Source organism: Nyctibius grandis, chromosome 17 (genome assembly GCF_013368605.1).
Source record: "Nyctibius grandis isolate bNycGra1 chromosome 17, bNycGra1.pri, whole genome shotgun sequence".
Taxonomy (NCBI): domain Eukaryota; kingdom Metazoa; phylum Chordata; class Aves; order Nyctibiiformes; family Nyctibiidae; genus Nyctibius; species Nyctibius grandis.
In genome coordinates, this window is record NC_090674.1 from 2,448,225 (window position 1) to 2,468,962 (window position 20,738).

Sequence of the window (20,738 nt, forward strand, 5' to 3'; positions counted from 1 at the left end):
ATTTTACCAGAGAGAGAAAATAAATTCCATGTGAGTAGCATCCCTCGGAGAGGGAACGTCGCCATCGGTACTACGCGGAGGCAACAGCGTGTGCGCTTGCTTTGAATACAGCTTTGGTGAGAGGGAAGTGGGGAAAGACACCGTGATATGCAACATGCCTTGGGGAGGGTAACACGAAGCGCCAGGGGAGGTGACTGCGGTTGGGACAGCTGCCCTCAGCCAGGTGGAGAAGGGGTGGAAGGAAACGCTGTCCTTGCAGTCCACGAGTCTCTAAGGCTCATGTCCCACAAGGGGAAACCTGCTCTGCATGTACAACCAGTAAAGACAGGGTCAGGCTGCTCCCTTGCTCGCTACGAGCCTTTTGTTTCCTGTGTCTCCTTGTCCAGACTACGGGCTGGAAAGAGGAGGAGCTCTGAGCCCTGAGAGAGGAGCTCTGAAAGAAAAGATGAGAAAGAACTTGGCATTTAGGCTACTGCATGGTTAAAGTACTAGTCAAACCCATCTTACCCATTTGTTCGATTTATTTAACTTCAAGGAGGTGCACACTAAAGCATTAAGATTTACTGGTTTGGATTCCTCTCTGTACAAGTTCTTTCAACCACCTCGAATACACAAGGCTTTACAGATAGAAGCACTGAAATACAAGATAAAACAAATCTAAATTCCAAATCACTCCAAAGAAGGAAAATTGTAGAAAATAAAAAAAAAAAAAAACCAAAAAACTGCAGCACTCCTCAGGGAAGGGACAGACTGCACGAGGAGGAACACAAAGGGGTGGAAGGCAAGCTAGTGTAGTCTCTGCCCAACGCTTCTCTGTGCTGGCGGCTCAGGGGATGGAGTTCAAAAGATCCTTGAGGAAGCTGTCGGGGTCATTGATTTCTGATAGGAGTCCTTTAAACAAAAGAAGACAATACAGAATAATTAGATCCACAAAGCGGTTTCTCCTGCCCACATTAGGGATTTGTGCTAGGGCATGTGTATAATGACAGCTGTAATGTTATTTTAAGTATGGACAAGATGAAGATAAACCCTTGCTGGATGCATGTGCAGAAAGGACCAAAGTGTGTACGTTAAATCCATATGGCAGTTGCTCTTCTGCAACAGAGCTACCACAGGGACCCTGCTAGCTGGCTGCCTGGCAGCTCTGTATGTTGGACAGCGAGAGACTGGCCTGGGGCACAGCTAACTTGTGACAGAAGCAAGAGCAGTCTCTCTGCAGGTGAATTTTCAGCAGCTCCTGGAGACATCAAAATCCCTATGGCAGGAACTGTGGCTATGCTGAACTGCTGCCTCTAGTACACGGTCACATCTGTTTCACAGAATCAACCAGGTTGGAAGAGCCCTCTGGGATCACCGAGTCCATCCTTTGACCTGACACCACTGTATCAACGAGACCATGGCACTAAGTGCCACATCTAGCCTTTTCTTAAACACCTCCTGGGATGGTGACTCCACCAGCTCCCTGGGCAGCCTACAAATCACCCTGGAATCTACAAATCAGCCTTCAAACCACATATACCCCAGCACATCCTTAAGCTGTGATGTAAGCATGTACGTCTAACAGAGCAGGGGGAGGACCCGCAGGATCAGGTGAGAGAAATCTTCCTGTCTGGGGATGCTCCAGCGCGTCTCCCAACTGTTTTTGGAATAGCTTAGGCAATAGCTGGAGTGCCGAGGTCTCCTCCTCTCACCGCCTCGTACAAACAAGCTGCGGCAGCAGCGTCAGGAATGCTGCTGTCTCAAGCAAGGGGCAGTCACGAGTTGCATAAGACAGCCTATAAAAGGGAAAGCAAACGCTTACCAGCCACATCCAAAAATTCGGAAAACGTTTCAACTGGCATGAACTCCTCCTGGAAGGTTTTCAGGGCCTTGTCTGCAGCTTCGTGTATTGGCATGTCGTTGTGTCGTATGAATTCAGCAAGAGAGTAGGACCAGCCTCCCTCTGTGTTACTGGTAGGCACCTTCTATGAGAGGGGAAAATGGGAGCAAATCAGTCTAAAAAATAACTATTTAGAAGCATAACTGCAAACCCCAATACCTTCTCCTGTTGCTCTTGGACTTGCATCCCCTCTTTCTTGCAAATAGGCCACACAGAAAAAGTTACCCCACATGTGACTCTATAATCTTTTTGTACTGAATGCAAACAAGGTCACAGGCATTTTCTCACCCCAATTATTTAACCCCCTTTGGAAGCTGCACGTTAATTTCTGGTGGATGCCCCTACTTCCCACCTGTTTCCCTGGTGCAGCTCTGAATGGCCTTGCTTTAGTGAACCATAAACAGAAAAAATAAGCAAATACACAATACAGGAGGAGTGCTGCAAACTGGAAAAGTCTCTCAATCCTTCAGATACCACATTGGGTACAATAAGCACGGGCAGCCTCTTGCGGCCTTTCTGCTCATACAAGGTGAAGTTTTATGTTTAGAAGGATCTTGGAAAAAGGGCCTTCAAACTCTGCCTTCTGTTTCAAATACGTGTAGTTGCTCAGGTCAGAAAGCTGATGCACATGAACTTTAACGTTTGTTTTTTTCTTACCTTGAACATGTTGTAGATGAGATCTACTAGGGCCCAGAAGAGAAGGCCGGAGCGGTACGTCGCGTATTCCTTCACTGTCTTATCTGCCAGTCTAGGAAGATAATGAAATCAATCTTTGAGTTAATCACTTTACTATGCTTTGGTAACTGATTTGATGAATAGCACGAAAGCTGAAAAGGCCAAAAAGCCCATCAATAACACGCGTGGGGAATGGCTCTGAGGAAGCTTTGCTGAACATGATACAAACATTGGGTGTCCGTCATCTCTGTGCACTGATTCCTAGGCTAGGAAGTCACTTTACCAGCTGCTCCTAGTGTAACCAGTTAGCCAATCAAACCTTATTTCACAGGCAGAAAAGAGGGAAGCAGACTGCTAAGACTATGTAGGAAGTCAACAGCAAAGTCGGAAAAAACAATGCGCAGCCCCCATTTGTGTGCTCACTGCTTGGAGCACAGCAGATTCCTGAAGAATAACTAAATCCATGTTTCAGATACAGTCTGTACTTTAACTCACAAAAGGGTTTCTGCAAGACTCTGAGAGAAATATTTTGTCCTTGAAGAAATGGAGACGTTTCCATTTAATATCTTCTTGGTTATTCTATCGCCATGAAAGGACTTCTTTTGGAAATTCAGCATCTGGCTGAAGAAATGCTCTAAAAGGTGCGGAGCTGCTCTGGGATAACAGCTCCCCAAGTTTATAGGATTAATCATGAACAGGTTCTGGCAAGGCAGAACCTCCTGCCAGAAACTCTAATGGGTTTGGAATTTTCTTGCATGCGTTTCTCAGGTACATCTGCCTCCATCACATGCCGCTTCCTGCTCGCCACTTAAAAGCTTTGGGGGGGAAAAAAAAAAAAAGTCCTTTTTTATGCATCTAGAACTAGTTCAGCTGCCACTGACACAAGTCAGCAAGACAAAAGAGCATCGTCTGACCATGGCACAACTGCAACGTGCCAAAAGTTGTTTTTTTTTGGGGGGGGAAATGAACATTTTGCTGCTTTTATTCTAAAAGGCTACATTTATGCATCTACCCTTAAAATGGACGGCTTGGTAGGTGGTAGCCTGCTTGGGCAGCTAGGCTTAATTATTTAAAGGAAAACCAATTAGTAAAGGTGACTAAATTTCCATGGGAAGAACAGCAACTTAGAGCGAGGCTAATTCTAGACTCCCAAATACTGCAAGACAAGAGTTTCTTTTTATGTGAATGGTTTTGATCTAATTGGAGTCTGCTCCTTTAATTGAAAACTAAAAGGCCCTTGTGGGTTAAGGCTGGTAGCTACCTTCTGGAACAGCTCCTTCATATAATAGCTGCTGCGTTTTCATTAACGTAAGCTGGTTCAGGCTCATCAGCCATGCATGGACTGCCAGCAGAAAAGTTAGACATTAACACTTTGAGAGCCTCGCTTCTCTCATGAATATTTTAGAAAGGTCACAGTCAGGACCAAAGGGAAAAAAAAAAAAAAAAAAGGATTTTTTCCTCCCAAACTCCAGATGAAAGCTGTACTGAAGAGTCTACAGAATTCTTCTAGACAGATTTCTTGGTTCAGTAATAACGAACAGGTAATTGGTCACTTGATTCAGTTCTCTGGAATTTGCAAACTATATTTACAAAAAAAAAAGAAAAAACCCAGAACTCCTGTCCATCCTGGTAATTTCATCTCTGGGTTTAAATACAAAGTGTTTCCACAACCCAGAAGGTGCTGACCATCCCTCGTGTTGGTCTTGCGGACAAACTGTGATAGCTGTAGCTCCTGGCAGAGACAGAGGATGTTTTTGGCTAAATTCTCCTTGAATCTGTCTTACAGTGACTAATCCATCTGAGCAGCTGGACAAAACACCTAACCACAGGACAGGGCACGGGCAGTATTTGTTGCCTTCATTTCAGTACAAGGGAATGTAGAGTATTGCCTCCATCTTCATTAACACGATTTACAGGCTCTTTTTTAGGATCACGAGTTGATCCTCAGCTGCTTTTAGATGCACTGGTGGTTCTACAGTGACTTCTCCGCATCTCCCCCAAAAAAGGGAGCACTGAGTCCTTGTGTCCCTCTAGCCTTCAGTCCACACCACCCCGATGTGCTCTGGATGGTGGCACTCCCAGATAACACCCTCGTACTGCAGCTAATGTGGAATGTTAATTTTAACCTTGTGTATGCAGACATCTCACTCTGACGTTACAGAGCTGGCTTCCTCTTTGCCTTAGCCTACAAATTCAAGGTATTGGCACTTATCTGCAGAGCACTTCTCCATCCATCGCCCTCTTTCTGATTTTCCACAAGAATAAATAAGCCCAGAGCTTGGAAATACAAATTGCCATATTTCTATTTCTGAGAGGTATTATCAGAGGAAGCCTTTGTGCTCTCTCTGTCTGCAGGGATTAAAGAAAGCCCTTGAATAAACCTTGACATAATTCCTGTGAGTTTTCCCCTGAAATTCCAGAGGTGGGATGGTTTAGCTGCGAGTTTCTTGCTACGTCCCTTGCAATATACTTTTATTACATACATGCTTAGAGATAAGTTGGGAAAGAAACAGAATCATTTACTGAGGGTTTTAAAAAACACCAAATATCCACAGTAAACTGTCACAGGGGCTTTGCTTTACCAGGCTCTTCTGTGGGCCACAGGAAAGGCTGCGCCTGAGAAAACAGACCTCCACGATAATATCTCCTGTAATTGTTAAAACCCCTTTCCCAGAACTCAGGCAGGGTGGTGGAAATAGGAGACACGAACGCAAAGCAGGCTGAGCCTGAACAGCAGAAACCAGCACAGAAATCAATACAGGAGCCCCTTTAAGGGCTCCTTCACGTTTGATGCCTCTAATAGCATTGATGCATGCTGTGTTGTGTGTTACTACAATGTAATGACTTTATCAAACACATAATTAATGTCATCAGAATAAGAATACCCTTTAAGGCGACTTAGAATAATAATGAATTTATTCCTAATTATGACAGCTATTTAAAATCATCTTTTCAGAAACTGGAATTCCTCTTCCTTCTCTGGAAATACGTGCTTTTGTCAGGCAGGCACAGCCACTTATTCTTGTACTTCAAGTGCCTGACAGCTGCTATTGATTTTTTTTTCCTTTTTTAAAAAGCAACAGCATTTGATTTCTATTTCTATTTTTCTATTTAAGGAAGCTGGTGCCCTGATCAAAAGAGCACAGAAACAGCTTCTTTAGGAAGGCAAGCAGAGAGCACGCTAGCAGCTCTGAAACAGCACACGACAGAAGTTACTACAGTGTTTCACATCAGGTAAGGGGGAAATGTGCATCTTACTATTTACCTTCTCTTAGCCATACTGCTAAGAAAAGCATCATTCCCACTGATCAACTGATTGATCCACTCCAAAAAACACCCAGAACTGAATGCTCCTGCTCGTACCTCTGCAGCACTGAGTACAAAGCTACTCAGAAGGGTTAATATCTGCTCTTCTCAAATATTTCCTTAGCTCCCCCTAAGCTGCCCTGTGGCTCTGACTACTGTGACAGTAACATGAGTAAGGTGGCAGCTGGGGAGCAGCAGCGGGGTGGTGGCTAACCTGCTGGCTCCCCCTGGTGACACCACTCGCGCGTGGGAGGTGACGAGGAGCCTCTTGAGGATCTCCACTCGCATGGCTTTCCACTTCTCGGGGGGTGAGATGTGCAGCGCCAGCACCGTGTAATAATGGGGCCCGTCCACCTCGTAGGCACTCTCCACCCACTTCTCTTTGGGGTGCTCCATGAAGGTCTGGAGGTTTTTCTCCTCCCTTGAAGTTGCTCGAGTTCTGAAACACAAGAAAAACCTTCAGCAGCCGTTCTGGCTCTTGCATGTTCATTTGCTACAGCTCAGACACTTTTTATAAAGGAAACACAGGAAAAAGCAGCGCTAGCTTTGCACTACCAGGTTTTTCCCAAGTTCATCCACTGGTTGAGTATTTGCTCCCAGTGAAGCATCCAAGCTCAGCAAACTCTCTTTTCCTGTGTATGGTACTAGAGAGGTCTGCAAGGCAGCTGGCATTGCCCCAATAGAGGGCAATACCACTGTAGAGCTATTTTTCCTTTTTTTTTTAGAGAAAAAAATAGGAGCCAGGACAGCCAGTCCACGTGTTCAGGCTGCATCGTCTCCCATCTGACACTAAGCACGTGACTGCAGTTCCTACAGCCAGACCTTAGGATCAATTTATGTTACTCATCTACCACAAAAGCCATCACTGAGAAGACACAGGCCAATTTCAAAAACAAACAGATGGTATATTTACTGTAAGCTTATATATGTAATATTTTTTCCTTTCCCCTAGCTCCAGTCTCTTCAGGAGGCCTGACACCCCAGAGCTGACCACGCAAACTCTGTGTTAGAGTAGACTTTGTGAAGATCTATCACACTTTACCACAGTCCATTGCTCTGCTTCATCAGGAAGAGGCTGCCAGCCAGGCAGCGCCCTCGATTCTTAAGTTAGATATACTCTCCCTATCAGGAAGGTATAAAGCAGCATCCTAGCAGCTAAAGCTGTGCCTGGTGTCAGTGTCGTGTGACCTTTTCATTTGCTACATGATGCAGCTGGTAGCCAACTAGTAGCTCTTCATTTTCTCCATTTAATATCGACGTGTCTTTAGGAAAAACATAATGTCTGGAAACTACATAATGCAGTTTTATACAACAGCCGCACAGCGGGTTCTGGGCTCTCTGGTGCCAGTAAGCAGACTAACGAGATGAAAAGAATAGTTTCATTTATTTGTCTCCCAAGGGACTCTGAAAACAATAGCACAGGGATCTGGAGATAGATATTAAAAACAATAGACAAATTGTATTAGAGCCAAAACGTTGATTAGTTCCAGAAGGGAAAGAGAGAGAGACTTCATTGCACTCCATTTGGAGTGACCTTGGTTGAAGATGAGTATATTTTAACATTTATACCCTCATCCAATTAGTATTACTTTCTAGTATCTAACTACACAAATAAAAGGTGTATAGGCATTACATTTTCACACAGGGTACTGTATTATCAGACCCAGCTCATATCTTCCAAAGCATTTAGGCACCTATAGATTAGACAGCGTCAAGCCAAAGCACGCCCTTATCTTACTATGCTTTCCATAAATAAGACCTTACTGAAAGACTTCAGCAGAAGTGTTCCTATGCTGCTGTTTATTAGTAAAAAAAAATAATAATTTAAAAAAAAAAAAATCTTTAAAATATCAGGAAAATCTGATGGACCTGAACACTACAGGAGAATTCCAGTATGTCAGAAGTGGAAACAAAACTATCGTGTTATTTTAATATCGGATAAGATGATACCAGGGTGAAGTTTTCAACTAACAACAATTATTTCATCATAGTGTCTGCTCCAGAGAAAATGAAGCTGGCAGCGTTTCTTTAATCTAATAACCCTATTGCTCAGCTCAGAGGTAATAACTACATCTAGAATGGAAAGAGAAGCTAATTCCCAATTGCTTTGCTCAATAGCTTCCCTGTTATCCTGCATGTTCAGGCAGCAACGCTTTACTCCAAACAACGTAAACCTTTAACAGTCTGCTTAAGATGTGCAATTTGGTTCCTCCTAAAACTTTTGTGTGATTTTCCACCATTCTTGCCACATCCATGTACAAAGCCCAGCCTGCAGCCCTTATAGACCTTTCTGAGACTGAGAGTGGAAGGCAGAGGTTGTTGCTAAGAGAAAGGTACTGACGTGTTGAGGACGTAGAGCACCGTGTGGATTATGTATGGAATGAGGTGTATGTTGCTCTCCCTTCCTCCTCCTCCAGTGTCTATGCTGAATGATTGCTCCATCGCAAAACGGAGAAACAGCAGTTTAATGTCATGGACGTTGAGCTGGTAGGTGGGTTCCCGCTGCCCTGTGCATTCCTGGAGGTACGTGTTGTGTCTGAAAAACAGAAGTGTTACTTTATTAAAAACCCTTTCAAAACTTCAATACAGTTTCTTCTTCCACACCATAGTTCAGAATCTGAGCAAGTATCTCATAGAAAAACTTTAAAGAATGAACAGGATGCAAAAATATGCAAGCACTGCCACCTTCGATTAACCTCCCCAAAGGCAGGCTCTCGGCTTCCTCTGGCAAATCCAATTCCATCTGCACACATACATACACTCATCGATACTATTTTCCCATGTCCAGGGGTTGGGATACAGCTCCCAGGCTGAAATGCATTGAAGATGTTACCACTCCTGATTTCTAATGTGACGATACAAACCCAGCACAAGGTGGACCAGAATATTGACAACAGGATGAACCATCTCCATCTGCTCTATGTAAGTGGTCAGGCTACTGTAACTCTCTACCATCCAACAGAGGTTTGGCACACGGGAATCCGTTGGTGTCAGACAGGTTTCTTTTGTAAAGCAGGAGGTCACTGGGCTGCGAATGAATCAACACTGTTACTGCACACTGCATCACCAGGAGCGACTGGGGGCCAAGGAGGCAGTGAATTTATTTATTTATATGAAGCCAAGAAGCAAACAGACACCTGCACTTTTTTTAGGAGATGTACTCTTGATGGCAGAGTCTGAAATGGCTCAGGTTTACTAAGATTTAGCTGCCATCATCTTTGATTCCATGTTTGGAAACTAGCATGCCTCTGTGGTAACGTACTGACTCACCTACGCAAATGCAGAACACCTCGAGAAGTAACTTTTCCTACTCACCGTGCTAAGCAAGTAGCAAAAGCAGACTCTGGCACATGAGGTCCCCAGACTGGCAGGAGCCCATTGCATTTGGTGTTGGCATTTTGTAGGGCTGCACTCTCCCATTCTTCACGGCCGCGAGCAAGTCTGCATTGAGAAATCACGCCACACCCAGGCAAGTTACAAGTATGCAAGTTTTTGTCCAAGAAAACATCAAAAAATTGACAATTCCACAGCTGCTTTAAACTATGGACTTCACTTCTCAGTGTCCAGGCCTGACCTCTATTTGGCACATTAAAGCAGAACACAACGGAGAAGCTCATGGCTGTCTCCAGGCTGCAAAGTGACCAGCTCAAAAGCAAACCCACCCTGAGTTACGACACCAAGTGCCACGCTCACAAACCACCTTGGAAAGTAACATCAGCCACCACTATCCAGCCTGTGATCAGAACGTACCTTACGGCTGCAAGGTGACAATCGTAGTGGACAATGTTGAAGTGAGAGACTGTGCTGTACCCCTGTTGTTTGCGGGGCTTGTTCTCGAACTCCTCTAGTGCAACACGTTTGGTGAAAGTATAAATACCCAGGACTTTTGTGGGCTGCAATGACATGACAGCTACGTTAGAGATCATTCACTTCTGTGACAGTTCACCCTTTGTACTGTTCTGACACTGCACTGAATTTCATCTCTCCCAGTCCTTACCTCAAACTTACACTGAGCAAATCTTTCTCCAGCTTCCACTGAAAACATCATTCTTTCACTGGAAAGACACTTCCACTTCCCAACCACCTCTGGAATTACTGATCATAAGAACCACACCTGAGACTTCCCAATCTCCCAGAGCCAACACACCAACCTGTGTGCAGCTGAATACTGGCAAGTCCCCTCAGCTGGTGAGAAAGCTTTGCAAATGTATCTCACTCTACCTGAAACTTGTATCCTTCCCGGCAGATGCAGCAAGTCAGACCTGGCTCTTCTATGAGCTCCTCCATCTGTTTAAGCAGCGCAGTCTTGGTCACTACCTGACCCTTCTCATTCGTCTGCAAAAGCAGGTTAAAAAGACAATGATGAACACCACCATCCCCACCACTGTAACAGGAATGCCCAACCCATTTCCCAGCCTGCCATTAGCAACCGTATTTACTCTCCCAGCAGCACCAGGCAAACCGTGGGCTTGAGCTCGGCAATATTTGTCAATAAATCATTTTACACAATTCCTTATGTGGCAGTTTTAGCAAGACAGAAAGAAAAGATCGTTCGCTCACTAGTCTGCCGTCAGTGCAAACAGACATTACCGTCATCCCCAGCGTGCCCAAGGCCTTCTGTCTCATTGCCATGGCCATACGCTTCTTCTCTGCACGTGTCTCCTTCCGGGCAGCGTCGATCTTCTTGTTCACCTCTGGATGTTCCCTTAGTGCCTCCAGAAGATTCTCTGCTAACGTCCCGATCCCTTCATCACTAGACACCTGCTCCAGTTTGTGCAGGTTGGAAATGGAGTCTGTACCTATCAGCACCTAACAGGGATTGAAACAGGACTTCAGAAAAAGGGTGCACATGACAGTAACTGTTCCCTCTAATCCCACCCATGACAGCTCAGCCGAAGCACTGATCTGGAACAATTTTTGCCAAGTGTCTTACTTTCTTCTTTGATGCTCCTACGTTAGGGACCCTAAAACCACATAGGAAACCGGGGCAATTTGCCTCTACGCTGGCCATTGTTAAATGCTCAGATGTGGATGTTGGATAAACAGTATTCTTAAAGCAGCGATCAGGTCCCCAGAAGCTTATCAATGCTATATAGTTCACAGACCTAAATTATCTTCTCTTCACATCACTGTGTAAATCTCACACCACACAGCACGAGAAAATATTTAAGTCAAAATCTCTGCCCTCCAGCCTCTTCCAGACTAACAGATGATACCTGAAGCTATCAACTATTACACAAATATCTGCTTAGCCACAGCCACAAAAAGCAGCGTAACAAGCCAGCTAAGTCCTACCTGGTTTTCAGAACAGCCTCCTTACCTGTGTAGCAGGGTGTTGCGTGGCAAGTCCTCGGAGCAGGCGCAGGATAAAAGGAAGCGCGGGTCGAGATAAGAATTTCTTCCATATGTCTGCGTCCAAACTGCACAGAAAACAAGAGGCAGCAGCTGAAGGGCAGTCACCCATTCTGAAAAGGCACTTGGCACCCAGCCAGCAGCACAGCTTGCAGAGCGCAGGCTGCAGGCAAGACAAGCACCCTTCCCCCTGTATCCCTCCTCTATTAATTAATGAAGTGACATTCACACTCCCACTTCCGTGGTGTGCACGCTAATAGCCACAGCGTCAACTCTTAGCCTTGGGATTTGTTTTATGTTCATGAGCTGGCCATCAATAGCAAAAGCACTGTTACAGTGGGTAGGGAACAGGTAGGAAACCCAAGCATCGTGATATCCAAGGAATCAGCTCGGATGGGTCTCAAATGGGAAGCTTACAGGCTTTTTAGCCCATCTCTATAGTAGCACTGTCTCACCAGACCCTCTGCATCACAGCTGCATCAAATCTAAATGCTTCTGAAATGGACTTGTTAACAGCTTTCTTGGAAGATTGCTGTGGTGATGAAATGAGAGAGGGATGCTCAGGATTACCACATGAAGTAGTGACTCTTACTTCTTTGCACTGGGAATGTGCTTTTTCATGTAGTCAAGGGCATTCTGCGTAATTCCCTTCTGAAGGATGAGATCTTTCAGCTGGTGGCCGTTGCTGTTGTTCTTTATTCCCGCTGCTATTTTACAGAAGCAGTCTAGGAAAACTTTATCATCGGCACTGTGCTCCTCATCATACCTGAATGAAGAGAAGAAATGGTAACTTGGAGGCTCTCCAAAAATCTCTGCCTGTAATTCTCATTACATTATCGCTGAATGCACGTACCTAACTCCAGCCCAGAGACTCAGAAAAGCTACTCAGACCCTTGCCATCTCAGAATATACTCTAAAGCCCTATTTCTCGAGCTACACACTCACATATTTCTTTTAAAAATGGCTTGGAAGTGAAATAGGAAATTAAGCTTTTGCACCAGGAACCTCTGAAGCTTTGCATTACGCTGAAGTAAGCATCAATGAGAAAAACAAAGGTATAGACTTGTCAGTACAACTGATTTCATGTGCTTTTAGTTGAAAGATGACAACATACTTATCAAAGTTACAGTAGGGCTTGAATCGATCAACCAGAATCTGCATTTTCTCCATTTCCCCGAAGGACAGGTAAGGGATGATGCGTAACAGGCCTTGCAAGACACTGAGATTGGAACGGACAAAAGTGCTGTTGATCTGATCGAGTAACATGACCAGCTGATCTTTGTCACCGGTTAGGAGGAGGTTACCCTGCAAAGGAAGAAGAGCATGATTTATGTGCAGGAATAAATCTACAACGTTCAAGAAAACCCTCACTCTAGTAGCTGGTAGACTACTCCACTTTTGAAGGATTACAGCTTTAGACCCTGATAAGATAGCCTGATGAAGAACAAAACCCTGCCTCATTCCCAAACTCTTGTGGAATGGCTGTAACAACTCCTCTAGCTGACAACTGACTTCTCCCACTTACTATTCAAGAATTTTCTAGTCCGAAAGGTCTAATAATTCTAGCCCAAAGGATGACAGATTCCTGTACACGAACGGTTTCAAAAGATGACCAAGAAACTCTGCTCATTCTCAGTGTAGTTGAGATACTGTTTTTATCCTCAATTAGCTGGAAAATCAATCATGTTTTCAACATGTACGAAAACACTCACAAAAACAAGGCAGAGCTGTGTCTTTTCTTGTCTCTCACTGGCCTGTGGCCCAAAGCAGCAAGGAAGGGATCCAAGCAGTGCCTAATAACCCCCACCCCAACTGTGCAAGAATCATCCAAAAGAAGCCTCGCAGTGTTTTTGATTCAGGGCACTCCTCTAGCCCTACCTCCAAGGCCTGCTAAGACATGCCAGCAAGCGTAACAAGGGTTAGACTCCCATTTAGGACAAGCTCCTGAAGCTCAGCATCACTGTAATAAGGTATTTGCAAGCCTCGAATCCCAGTCAACATTTCCTTGCGTGTACCGAGCCCCAGGCACTCACCTTGTCCTCGCTCAGAGGTTCTGCGTTGGATTCATCCAGTATGATCTCCATTATACTAAGCACTTGTTCTGCCACAGCCGCTCCCCCGCTGTCCTTACTTTCCTGCTCAGCCACTAGAGCCTGGAGAAGATGGCAGCAGTTATTGTAACACCAGCACTGGTTTAATCGACCCCCACACTTCCACTCACTACCAGATAAGGAATGGCTAACAGATATTTGCAGTGCCAGTCCAGCAATATTTCAGATGTCTTGTAGTTGTCATAAGGCAGCGTGAGAGTTAGAGGCAGTTTAAATTCATTGGAGTCCATGGAAAACACTTTATGGAAGTCCAGGTTGTCCTTACCAAGTTAAGAGTTCCCAGCATGACATTCAAAGTGTTCATCTCTGGCTTGACCAACTGCTGGCGATTTATTTTCACTTTCACACAGTAACTAAACAGTTTTAACAGCACCTACAAAATACAGAGAATGCATTCTCTACAGTACCTGCAAAACGAGTGGGAGGATTTTGCTGAAACCAAAAGCACCTGATCATACAGCCAGTTTCCAGACTTCTGGGGTAAAGCACAAGCCAGATTTTTACAATATTAACCTTAGGACAGTTTTGGTTTTCAAGTAAGGCCAAGACAGAAAACAATCACTCTAGCAAGACAGGATTTAGTCTTACCAACTCCTCAGCTTCTACACACTTCAAAGTCTTTGTAAAGAATTGTTAACCACGCGGAACGGGAGAGGGAGAGAAGGAATTTCTCAGGTTTTCATGAATTAGTGAATTGAAACCTCTGCTCCAACACTTAAACTGCAACACAACGCAGACAACTAAACTTCACTATCCCTTGTAGCATCTTCCAGCATGTAACTCCTGGACCCCAAAGAACAGACACTGAGACTCACAGTTAAGAGGTGCCGGCCTTGTTTGAAGTCCTTGATTCCAGTCAGTCTGTTGAGCATGCACTCCAAGCCTCCGCACTGGGCCATGACCCCTGCCATCTTATAAACTTCTTCCTCGTCCTCCTCTTCATCTACAGGACAGACACAGATTGTGAAGAGAGGAAGCAGCTACAACGTGGCAAGCTCACACAGCCCAGAGGGGACAAAACAGTGAGGCAAAAATGGAGAATGCAGTAGGACACATTTACCAGCAGCTCAATACACTTCAACTGCATCAAATTTGAAAAGAATAATGAGCAGGAATATGAAGAAGGGCCAGGCAGAATGGTCCTGTGCCATGCAAGTGTTCACGTTTAAAGTACAGACTTAAAGTGTTGTTAAAATCCTCCTCCACTCTAGATGAAGCAGGTAAAGGTAGCAAAAGCAACGTCAATCGACTTTAAGCTCAGTGCTGTAAGGATAATAGGTGTCACTGCTCTGCAGCGAACCTCAGACTTCAAATCTAATCCCAGCTTTCAGGAGACAAGTGCATTACCCGTGGTGGAGTCAAGAGACTCAATGAATTCCTCGGTTGCATCTCCTAGTAACCCTCGCATGCGGTAAATGATCCTCATCGGCTCCCCCTGCAAGAGAGGAGAGCCTTACATTAACTACACATCTGTGGACACATATATACAAGTCAGGTTCTCGTTGCAGTGTGTAACAGGCACTCCAGCCTCAGTTCTCCTTCGCGCTGTTTTGACTGTGGATGGTAACACAGAGAATTCTTTCACTCCCTCCTTCTCCCTTTACTGAGATGAATTAAAAACAACAGTAAATCCACCACCTGCAAAAACATCAATAATTCATCTATTGGTCTGTCCAGCTTCTCCCACCATTACCAATTAGATGGACAGGCTGGTAATAAACAGTCTCTTCCTCCTTATATCTTCTCCAACAGTTTCCTTTAGCACCAGGGAAAGATCTAGCCAAGCAAAACATGTTCATCTACAGAGAAACGCCTGCTTTCCACAGCAACCTTTCCCTCCGAGGAAATACCTGGGAGATACAGGGATCGGGCACAGCCCAGTAAATGAAGCAGGAGAGGCTAATTGGATGAGTGCTTTCAAATAGATAAAATCTGCCGTGATGGAAAATGGAAGAGGAGGAGTAAAAGGCAATTTAATGAGCTTTCAGTAAGACAGTATATTAGTAAAATGATACAGCCAAACCCACTGAAGCACAAACTGTGCCTTTACCCTGGGAAAGGGCTAGTTTTCCAGATGCGTTTCCAGCTGGAAATACTGACAGCATATCACTAAACTTTCCATTTTAATCCATAGGTCTAAATAAAAAGCAGAAAAGAAAAATCCCAGATTTGGGAGCAGGAGACCTTGCAAGAGAAAACCTGTCAGAGAGCGCGCTAAGCCTAATGTGGAATAAGCGGTGCTTAATGTCACAGCAAATACATAAGCACGGGGAAAGCCCTGGGGGGAAGATCTGCTCAAAGGCCACGCTAGAGACCAGCAATTAACACCACAGGGGCCCTAGTAAAATGGCAGATGGAACAAAAAAAGCCAGTGAGAGACAAGGGAAACAAAAAGGGGCCTGAGGTTGCGTTCTTGTGCGCCTGTCTATTTCCTAGGGAACGTGAGCTGCAGCTCCAGGAGCGCTTTGCGGAGGTGCACACAAAGGAAGACAGATGAAAGCTGTTCATGGACAGCAGCGCTGAGCAAAGTCTGCCCTTCACCATCAGCACTGCAGGCTGGGAGCAGGCAGTGCTCCGAGCGGGCAGGCAGGCCGGGGCAGCGTGTGCCGGGATTTCCCTCAGTAACTCGATGAGAATTCAAATTAGACTTCACAGACTGAAGACCAGCACTGCACTTCTCTATCCGAGTTGGTACCTTACTAAAATATTATCGCTGTCATCTAGCTTTGGGCTTGATTTTGCAGTACAGAAGGCTTTTTTACTAAAATAAAAGCTGATGAGAACCATTCCCCGTATCATAATTCACTGAAAACAGGCATTTTGTTTGAATTCTTCCCCACAAGCACAGCAAACAAATGGTTTCAGGAAAACGTGGTTTCTGTCAAAGGTGACTGCACCCCAAGAGTAAATGGGGAATGAATAAGAAATGTTGGGCAAATCAGTTGTCTTTTATGATCTTAAGTGCTACTAGCAGTGCCTCTAAAGAACATATTCATAATGGGCAAGATTTACTCTGATGAACTCTTTCTCAGTGGGAGTTTATTTAGTGGCTACAAGAAAAGGAAGGGAAGAGCTTGTTCTGGACCACATCCACCTCTGGAACAGGCTTACTGTGACATGCTCGACTAGTCCCTTCAGACTGTTGGGTCCATTTCTTCATCTAAAAACCAAGCAATACCCACCATTAAGAGCAAACTGGGAGGATGAAATCTGTCAAGTTCTTGAGATCCTCACATGAAAAGCACAAGAGCAGAAGTACAAAGTGATATGGAGAAATGTTGGATGCTCTCTCTGCATAAATAACTTGGGTTCACCTCTGAATCGCAGATTGATGGAGCAATCTGGTGTCCCTGTCTGTCACACGCATTAAACTGTCACGTGCAGATGGAGTGTGAAATACGCTTTGAGAGGCGGTGACACAAAGTTCAGCTATTTCCCCAAAGGAACGTTAAGAAAGTTCGTTACCCAGGAAGACAGTTCACATACCTGATATGCTACACAGCTAAGTTCAATACACTCACCTGGGTCAGCATTATGTGCTTTTAAATCACTCATGATGCACAACTGAGTAACGGTCTATCCTAAGAGGGCACAAAAAAGTGCTGACCAATTATACCCAGGAAATTATATGCTAGAAAATAAATCCTGACTCGTGTGATTTTTATTTTTTCCTCCCATTTTTTTGTTAATATCAAGGACAGGTGCTTGGTGCTGTTAATATATATAAAGATAACACATACCTCATTAGTGGGACACCACACCTTCTTGTAGACCTCAGCCACAGGCAGATCCAAACTGATGATCTTATTGTTCACCAAAAGCTGAAAGGGAGAAAATAAAAAGTCAAGAACAAGCTCATATTGCATCACCATTCTAACAATCATCAGCTGCTTAGAACTGGCGTCCTCACGCATCCATGCATGAAATCCACACTTGTGTATTCTCACCTCCATGCCACTGTCATCCTCCAGCAGAGCTACCAGGTCACAGTCCTGACAGATTTTGTTCTTGATGTCCCTCATGAGTGGTCCAATGCCAGGCTCATTACTGCTGTAGGGATTTCCTGGCATTCTGCCCTGTAAGAAGTCTTCCTGCTGGGGATCTTTCTCCAGAGTCACAAAGAACTCGGTCACTTCATTCTCTTCCTAAAGAACAGCAGCAGAGACAGAGGGAATAAGTTTTCCCCTAACCACGCTCCCATTCCTGCATTTTATTTTTATAGTGACAGGATGTCCCTAAACCTTCACTCCTTTTGTCACTGGTGCACCCTGCCATACATCGCCGCACACGTGGCATTTAGAGGATGTCTAGCATCAGTTAGGAAGCAAATTCCTCAGCATGAAACAATTCTACTGGTTCTGCTTTTTTTTTGCACAGCACATGCCACAGCAGGGAACCTGAATACCAGAACCCCCAAATGGGATACCAAGTTACTACAGTTCTACACTGGCTAATATTAAATCGTTATTGTAGATACTACTGTTTTTTTGCTGAAATGCAAGCAACTATCTGTTTAAGAAGTCTGACTTTATAAGCGATGCGACAGCCATTTGTATACTTACAGGATAGATAATACTGCAGAGTCTCTCAAAGATGAAGACTGGAGTCCTGTAGTCATCAAGGCTGTAACGTTTCGCAGTCTCTATACACACTGCCATAAATGCTTTGGTTTCAGATTCTGTGCCTGCCAAGAGATGGAAGTATTAAAAAAAGACACAGGAGTCAATTTTACAGGTTCCATTTTAACTCGGCACACACAATAAATCCTTCTGCAATAAGGACCATACTTTGGTGCCCTCTTCTTTTACATATCCACTACTTAAAAGATGAAAGGCTATTTATTGATATGTTTCCTAGGAAAAACCTTTGCATGCTTGGGCTGCAGTAAAGCAATCCCGTAAAAAGGAGGAGATTTAAATTCCTGGAAAATAAAAGAGAGGACTCCAGGAATGTTATTCACCTTCTCTGTGCCAAAAGGAAATATCAGAAAGGCCAAGCCATAAAACCCCTCACACTATAGCAGTCTTTTAGGAAGAAGTTCTTTGTGTGGCTGTAACTATCTGCTTTCGGTTGACCCAGACTCTAGATTTACAGAACCGAGGTGGCTTTACCTGTTGTCATATCTTCCAGCATTTCCAACAGCATGTCCTGGGTTTCATCAATCAGCTTTGTTCTCTGTACCACTAACTTCCTCAAACACAGGTAACCATTCAGGACTGTCCCCACCAGGCGGCTTTTGAAGTGCCGTTTGATGGACTCCACCTCCACGAAGGAAGAGAGAAGACCTACACAGCAATGAGACATTCAAGAAGTGGGAGACAGAGTTTGATTTGTTAGCTCTGAATTTCGTGTGGCCAGCAAACAGGGCACAGCATCATAAAAGCAGCACAATGAAATGGCTTGGAACAACTCCCATTGTCAGTCTGCGGTTTAAAGCTCACTTCTATGAACTGAATGGCTGGAGGCAAAACCCCTGGCCTGAGAGAGCTGCATTGTAAATTAAACCATATGGGACCACGGGGAGGGAGGGAGGGATGGGTATAAGGAGCTTTCTAAGAGCTTCATACAAAAATCTGCACTTTCTGACATTTTTCTGTCGCAAGATATTTCAAAAGCAGATGACTGCTCCCCTCCTAATATTTAAACTAGCTCTGATGATGTGACAGCAAGTGTGGTATGTGACTTTTCAGTTACATCACCAAATTGGTCACCCTATGATGGAGTACAGAATCAGCAAACACTTGGATTCTTTCCCATGACATGTTTATCAACATGTTTTTTCTTGCAAGAAGCCTGGCTTTATGAATTAGTTCTTAATTTTTGAAGAACACGGAAGAAGATACAAAAAAATGACCTAGTTAATGATGGATTTCCATTTCCACCAAGTTTTTGAAAAGAGTATACCCTAGAAGATTCAAAATAGACAAACTACCATAGAATAAGTAGGTAGGAAACAACAGGTGGGAATAAATCAGCAGTGTTTACAATGGTCCTGGGAATTATACTGTACAATAAATGGAAATTAAGAAATGGAGAAGAAAAGTGACATGAAGAAGTTTGCTCATGATACATCACCACAGCTCAAGTAACTAAAAACTCAAACTGACCACAAAAAATATGGAAAAATCCATTTAGGGATTAAGTGTTAAATTGATGACAAAAAGCCAGTGCTGACAGTTGCAAAACACTGAATCACATCTCTCTGAAATTCTGCTACGTGCTGTTACAGAACAACGATCACCCCATCTCTAATCCTACTACAGGACTTGTGTCGATGCCACCAAATACCTGTGAGACTCTTCAAAGCATATCCCTGCTGCAAATCAGTGCTGAGTGTTGCTTCCTCCAAGGCAAGTAAACGAGCTATTTCCTGAAAATAATTAACAAGCCCATTAGGACAAGAAACTGCAACGCCAATAATGACTAGCTGGCGAGTGTCTAACACAGGGTGCAAAAGAACATAGCAAAGAAACACAGCCAGCCACAGAGAAACCAGAACTGCAATGCAGCAGCGAGGAGGGAAGGGGGAGAGGAGAGAAAAACTCCCCCAAACATCCTCCTCATTTTCTCCCTATACCTACCTATTACTACTGCTTTGCTCTAGTGGCTCTCCATGATGGACTCAAGGCCACCATTAATATGGAGAGTGTCATCTGCCTCTTTGGAGCGCACCACAGCACACTCCTAACACTCTGAAAGCTGCAACTTAAACATGGTGCTTCTCCAACAGGCTGTAATTCACACACAAGGAATGGTAGCACACCTAATCCTCCGTTGTCATTAAGGGCTTTCAGAGTCCAGTCTGGCAGCTAAGACAGCTTCCAGCTTAGACCTGGTGCCAAGATAGCGTAGCAATATTTATACCCCTTAGCACAGCTGCCCCCAGAGCAGTTCATTAACGTGTAGCAGCCAGTTTGCGCTGAGGAACGCTACAGCTGGGGCTAAAACCACGGCAGCTCTTTCTGTTCAGAGATGCCAGTGCAGAAGTGTGAACTTCACAAACCTGGCAAGGGTCAGCAACAGGGCACTGAACGAAGAGATGAAGATTTCAAAGCAAAAAAGCCAAACTGACAGGTCAGGGACAAGCTTTCCATTGCTACCTAGATCCATACCTTAGTGATGAGGCTGCCAATATAGGGCAGAACCCCCCTGGCTGCCAGGTAGACCTTCCAGTGGGCCGGTTTGATGAGTTTCTGATACAGTGCCAGGTACTCGGCGGCACACTCGCCAGCAATGCTCAGCTCATCCAGGTAGCTAGCAAAGAAAAACACAAGCTGACAACCACTTCAGAGTAACAAGAGGTATTCACAGCTTAAGGACACCATGGAAAGAAAGAAAAAGCCTCCAGAAATCTATCCTCCCTGTTGTCCTCCTAGCTAACAGCCTAACTGATATTCATTACTCAATGGCTGACG

General features: G+C 44.5%; 1 protein-coding gene across 5 annotated transcripts in view; it reads right to left on the reverse strand.

The window, feature by feature from the left end:
* Positions 1–503: 503 nt before the first annotated feature.
* UBR4 (ubiquitin protein ligase E3 component n-recognin 4) overlaps positions 504–20,738 on the reverse strand; it is a 77,347-nt gene continuing 57,112 nt past the window's right edge. For all 5 annotated transcript variants that reach the window (XM_068414810.1, XM_068414809.1, XM_068414807.1 and 2 more), the window contains 22 exons: positions 20,436–20,577; positions 19,612–19,693; positions 18,435–18,608; positions 17,886–18,007; positions 17,271–17,468; positions 17,064–17,144; positions 14,671–14,758; positions 14,139–14,266; positions 13,589–13,696; positions 13,246–13,365; positions 12,327–12,517; positions 11,805–11,978; positions 11,181–11,280; positions 10,451–10,669; positions 10,082–10,195; positions 9,611–9,753; positions 9,176–9,301; positions 8,202–8,396; positions 6,075–6,299; positions 2,537–2,627; positions 1,802–1,964; positions 504–891 (listed from right to left, as the gene is read on the reverse strand). In XM_068414810.1, coding sequence (XP_068270911.1) covers positions 827–891; positions 1,802–1,964; positions 2,537–2,627; positions 6,075–6,299; positions 8,202–8,396; positions 9,176–9,301; positions 9,611–9,753; positions 10,082–10,195; positions 10,451–10,669; positions 11,181–11,280; positions 11,805–11,978; positions 12,327–12,517; positions 13,246–13,365; positions 13,589–13,696; positions 14,139–14,266; positions 14,671–14,758; positions 17,064–17,144; positions 17,271–17,468; positions 17,886–18,007; positions 18,435–18,608; positions 19,612–19,693; positions 20,436–20,577 — 3,049 coding nt within the window. In that variant the 3' untranslated portion in view covers positions 504–826. The remainder of the gene's footprint in view (positions 892–1,801; positions 1,965–2,536; positions 2,628–6,074; positions 6,300–8,201; positions 8,397–9,175; positions 9,302–9,610; positions 9,754–10,081; positions 10,196–10,450; positions 10,670–11,180; positions 11,281–11,804; positions 11,979–12,326; positions 12,518–13,245; positions 13,366–13,588; positions 13,697–14,138; positions 14,267–14,670; positions 14,759–17,063; positions 17,145–17,270; positions 17,469–17,885; positions 18,008–18,434; positions 18,609–19,611; positions 19,694–20,435; positions 20,578–20,738) is intronic.